Raw genomic sequence first — 5,545 nt, 5'->3', positions numbered from 1 at the left:
CAAGTAAACCGAATGATCTTATAGATTTTAGAGACAATTAAAAGCATTTTTTTACTGTAAACGTCAAAGACTGAAAGAGAATAAATGAATTGTAGCTCGTTTTTACAATACATAAGAAATAAAATTTATTTCTTGGATATTTGTATAAGTTATGTACACAATTTTGTACAAAAGTTTAGAAAAAAATAAAGAACAAATTGCTAGGTACATTGATTATCGTAATTATAAAACGTATGTACATAAGATGTGTTTAGTTTTATGAAAACTGTAAGTTTTTTTAAGTATTGTTAGACTTATATTACAATTTTTAATATACAATTTAGATTAATTATATTCTACCGTAAATTATTTCGAAACATTTGTATAATACTTGCAAAAGAATTATAAAAAAAGAAATTAATTTATAATAAATATATTACAAAAAATAAATAATAAACGTACTACTAAAATTTCTTAGGATAGCTAATATAAATTCACAGAATATACAAAACAACCATCATGAGTTATATTGAATTGCGTTAAAAAATTCAAATGATTACCCATCTAATGGGGGACCCAAATATACCATAGAAACTTCAGTGTTTCCATAAACGGCGGAAACAGCTGGATATAATCTTTTATCTGGTAAACCTAGGTAACATAATCATTAATTAGTAGTAATTTAATTATAGGATATAATCGATTCTATCATATTAATATTTTACCTCTGAATGCTACCCCTAAAAATTCATAATTTTTCTCAAATGATAATGTGTTATCATCACAATCAAGTATAACTCTTATTCTTTCTCCAACCTAAAATAAGAACCAATAAATCAAACAAATAAGAATTAATTAGAAACTATAATTTAATCAAAAACTCACCTGATACTTTGGTGCATTATTTGGAAGAGGATAATTGCCCTGTGCATCTCCATTATGCAAGAGATTATTATCGACAAGATTCCATCCCCAGGAATGTTCATCCGAACCAAGCAAAGCAACATAACCCTGACAAACCAAAGCAGCTTCCTTAGTTGCAATGCCTATAACAGCAACAGTACCCAGTGGACCTTCCCATATTACTTCCCAAGCATGTCTGCCATGTCGAAACCCAATTTTTCCTCGACATGCATCAGTACTTTGAGCAACTGGATTCCTAAGAAATAATTCAAGTTCATAAGATAACCGAGGCTTTAAATGAAAGTGGTCAAATGTAAAAGCTTTGGAGTGAACAATAGTTGAATATCAGAATAAAAATGATAAAACCTGTGTAATGTGAAGTCATTGAATTTGGTATAGATATTCCTGGAGCAATCATTTGGATTCCAGGCATAATAGTAAGCCCTGAGTTTGCCTTTGTAACTGGGCACTGAGGACAACAAATCCGAGCTGAGTGTCTCCTCAGTGAGCTTCTTTTTGCAATGCTCGCGCCAGATATCGTTGTTTTCATCGTTATTAAGAAACCTGTGCCATCTCTTGCAAACGAGCAGACAATTGCCGAGGGTGTAGAGATCCAAGTGCGAGAATATCATCTCGAGGATATGGTCGGGAAATGTGGCAATGCTGCCGTCCATTTTCCACGCACCGGTACCGCTCATTGTCATCAACAACAGCACTCGATTGGGCTGAAAAGATGACCCACGGAGCCATCGACACCCACGTGCGGAAACTCAACGGCTCGTTTGTTTTTATTGATGAAGGCCGCTAGCTACACAGAGTACGGAGCAACTAAAATTCATTTGCGAGAGCAACGCGCTACTTACTCGCTTGAGCGACGTCTGCTATTGTACCGCTGCCGATGCGCGGACAACACATGCGCATGGCGCGCCTTCAGAATAGCGGTCGACTGAACCAGGCTTTTACTACTGGAAATAATTTTCTAGCGGTTTTTCAGAGATTGAATGCTATAAAAGCTCGTCTTTTACATGTTTCGTATATTAGGAGGCGGTCACGCTGACAAAAACAAAATCTTGTCCGAACTACAGTAGCCTCAACAAATAATACCCTATAAGTATAATTCAGGTGACAACTCGGGTGTCGTATATTACGATATAATTCAGCCCATATTCGGACGTTATCACAGCATGTATAACGCTCCGAGTATACTTCCATAAACGTACAACTTCTATTTCTGGTATGTCAAAAGTGACATACGCTGTCGTAAGACTGCTCATCGTACCCTTATTACTCAAACAAGTCATAAGTTCAAACACATATGCGCGACGTCGGTTGTTCGCTGGATTTGTTAGATATTCATGAATATTAACGATGTCGCGCGTACACTACTCGTTTTAGTAATAAAAATTTCCGTTACAATAAAATGCTGGGAAAATTTGGAGTTGCAAAGCGAAAGATTAAGATCAAAGAACAGGGGCAAAGTATTGCCAAAAGCAACGACAAGGTGGTGGTGATGCCATCGAAAGGAACCGCAGAGATATTATTACCCGTATAAGGTTGCAAGGGTAGAGTCGGTTTTTACAATTAAATATTTGTCCGTGACTGTATTTACTAAGCTATTTGCGCGGGAAAGGGGAAGCACGAATGCTTCGCCCTGCTGAAAAAAATTGTACGACTTTCATGCTGTGTTCATGCACAATTCATGCGTAAGTCGTACGAATTTCATAACCGAATTGTCCGAAAATTAGCACGCGAATTTCCTCGTATAAATTTTGTATAAATTCAGTATAAACTTTTAATGAAATTTTCATAAATTATACTCAAATTTTATACCAATATCACAAATAATTTGTAGAATTAATATGATATATTAATACATAGCCATGAGCTATGAATATTTGTCGAGTTTGAGAAATGATTGTTAACACAAATGTGTAGGAAGATTGATATATTTTATTAATCTATTTAAGAATGATGATTAAAGTCACAATAGGGTTAAAGGTATGAGAATACAAAAGCTCTTTATAACATCATCGCTAACGAATAAAATATCTTTATTATAGTTTAAATTGAATAACTGCACTGGATAATCACCATAAACTTCGGAATACCTTTTTATATTGTTACATTGAAGTTTCTAACGTTAGAAAAAATTAAGAGCGAGGAATAAAAAGTATGAAGAGCTAGGATATGATCCCCCTTGATAAACTAAGCATTCCAGAAAGAAAAGGAAAATTGAAAGAAACAATGTCGATGATCATTGACATCGCATATAGCCTCATAAGTAGTATAAACTCAAAACAAGAAAAACATGGAATTCATCAAGATTTATCGGATACTAATTCAAGCGCACAGCTAGCTCTTTCAGAGCATCCTTATCGATGCTAGTCCACAGAGAGAATCACAGATAACAGAATCTCAACTGATGGATCTCCCGAGTGAGGGGTAAGAATATTCCAGCGATTTGGATATCCTGTAAGTATTTTCCTCGCGATTTTTTAATTATCGCTTGGAACAAATCTGAAAAGACATGAGAACCGATGATGCTTCGCCATTTTAGGGACTGATTCGTTTTAGTTGTCTTAACATGATCGATTATTTACAGTGCCTCGACAATTCCCTAGTCTTAGTTCAGCTAAAGCAAGTTGGGATTATAAATAAGAATTTTTCATTCTTTTCAGAATTGTGTTTATTTTCAATGTTACTACTGCCATTTGAATTCATAATGAACATTTTATTTATCTACTCTATTTCATATTTCTCCATTATTTTACTGATTTTTTTTATTTCTTTGTATACTTAAACTTGAATTCTATCATTTTATAAGTGTTAATAGATTGAATAGTGCAAATAATATTAAGATAAAATCTTTCTACAAGCAAATACTTTTTCGTTATTTAAAAAAGGCTTCAGACTTTCTTCCTCATCTTTTTCTGTTTGCGCATAAATGTTTTGAATCCTTAATTTTTAACATGCTAATTTTACTAGTGTATGCATATTACAGATAAGTTTATATGAAGATTTGAACGACTTTTGTTTGTGATTCTGAAGATGAAGAAAGCTTTTGATTGCTATAGGAGAAGGAAATTTTTCGGAATTGGAAAAAAAGTTACATAATGATGACTTAGACGAAATACCAGCAGCTCAGAGCAGTAGAACAATTTCGAGAACATTTTTTAATGCCCGCGAACGCGAATGAACAATTATGTAAAATGATTAGTAGTTTTGTAAGCTCTAAATTTTATCCGAATAACGATATATGTTAAACAAACTTATTGCGCTTAAGCTACAGTCTCGAGTATCATGCCATATGCGTTTGATATAATGTTTACCTTAGAAAAATTTCACTCGAGTGAAAGGATATAGTATTCTGCAGTAAGTGTGAATGAGACATTGAAGTTAATGGCAATAGTGTCAATTTCTTCGTAATACTGAATATAGAAAAAAGAATGAAAAAACTTATTAGAAACAAAGTCACAATATTTCTCTCAACATTTGATGATTAACGAAAAAAATAATACAAACCAAATAATTTTTAATTTAGTGATATATATGATGGTTTGGAATAAAAAAAACTATAAAATCATTACTGGTTTGTTACAAAAATTGTTGCGTGACTGATATACGTATATTCAAAAGCGATAGGGCGCCGACTTTTGACTGTTCTAATTATTCGATTTGGCCCATACAAATAGAGTTAAGCGCAATACCTCCAGATGTGAGATTCACGGAGCTCGTTATATGCGCTTTGTCGTTCGAAAAATACAAATCTAATGTAGACATTTTACTCGAGGCATTTGTGTAAAATGTCGATAGTATTAACGAACATGGTTTCGAATGCGTTATCGAAAACGAAATAAGTATATTAGAGTTTTGCCTGTGTTTTTATGACGATGCAAATGCTCGGGCACCTATGCAAGATTTGAAGCAGCTTAATGACAGTAATGGCTGTAACCGGTGCTATTACCCGGGATTACTTGTCAAAAAGAAAGCTAATTAAATATACGATTCTTTACGTAATACCTGAAGAGCACACTCGTACCAGAACATTAAAAGGTACAAATGAAAGCCTATCATCTTCAAAACCAGATCGTGGCGTAAAAGCGAAATCTCCTTTGATAGACTGATTATTTTCATATTATTGACGGATTCGTGCCTGATGAATCACATCTTACCACAAGCTTGCAAGATAATTTTGACACTATTGGCTTAACAAGCGACGAAAACCGTATTCGATAAATAAAAATGTCAATAATTTAGACAAAATATCGCAGAACGTACGTGTGCCAGAACAGATAGGTCGTTTATGTCGATTACTCAGTGATAAAATACATTGAAAGTAGACTGTGTATTATATTTGTCCGTCTTTCAGAATGATTTTTGGTTTTGAAAAATATGCGGAGCAGTGGGAGTTATTCGTCGGGGCGTTTCATTATATACAAAGTACAAGTATTTCAGAAAGTGATACACTGCAAAAAGATTTTGTTTGTGATACTCGAGAACTCTACACCGACAAAGCCATGGCGTATAACATGCATCAAATCTTCCACAAGGTAGAAAGTATCATTGATTGGGACCCTACTTTTGCGCACAACGGTTATGCTTTTGGGCCTGGTAACGGTAAAATTGTAAGCACGACGAAAGAGGCAAAAGGAGTTTTACGTCA

The 5,545-nt window shown here is 34.2% G+C and overlaps 1 protein-coding gene across 1 annotated transcript; it reads right to left on the bottom strand.

The window, feature by feature from the left end:
• Positions 1-397: 397 nt before the first annotated feature.
• LOC131664526 (F-box/SPRY domain-containing protein 1) lies at positions 398-1,753 on the bottom strand. Its single transcript, XM_058935706.1, has 4 exons — positions 1,249-1,753; positions 865-1,138; positions 705-795; positions 398-630 (listed from the first exon to the last, which is right to left on the bottom strand). The coding sequence occupies exons 1-4, from the start codon at positions 1,584-1,586 to the stop codon at positions 536-538; spliced, it is 798 nt and encodes a 265-aa protein (XP_058791689.1). The 5' UTR covers positions 1,587-1,753; the 3' UTR covers positions 398-535.
• Between the last annotated feature and the right edge of the window lie 3,792 nt (positions 1,754-5,545).

The sequence above is a fragment of the Phymastichus coffea genome, unplaced genomic scaffold (assembly GCF_024137745.1).
Source record: "Phymastichus coffea isolate CEN01 unplaced genomic scaffold, Cenicafe_Pcof_1.1 PCOF00044, whole genome shotgun sequence".
Classification (NCBI taxonomy): Eukaryota; Metazoa; Arthropoda; class Insecta; order Hymenoptera; family Eulophidae; genus Phymastichus; species Phymastichus coffea.
Note: the sequence above shows the minus strand (reverse complement) of the source record. Positions and strands in the feature narration are given on the sequence as shown.

Bases quoted from the DNA above. Each gene is read 5' to 3' on its own strand.
- LOC131664526 (XM_058935706.1), bottom strand. From the start codon at position 1,586: ATGACAATGAGCGGTACCGGTGCGTGGAAAATGGACGGCAGCATTGCC. The intron at 1,139-1,248 runs GTTTTATCATTT...ATTATTTCTTAG, and splicing joins AATGACTTCACATTACACAG to GAATCCAGTTGCTCAAAGTA. The intron at 631-704 runs GTAAAATATTAA...TATGTTACCTAG, and splicing joins TTTAGGGGTAGCATTCAGAG to GTTTACCAGATAAAAGATTA.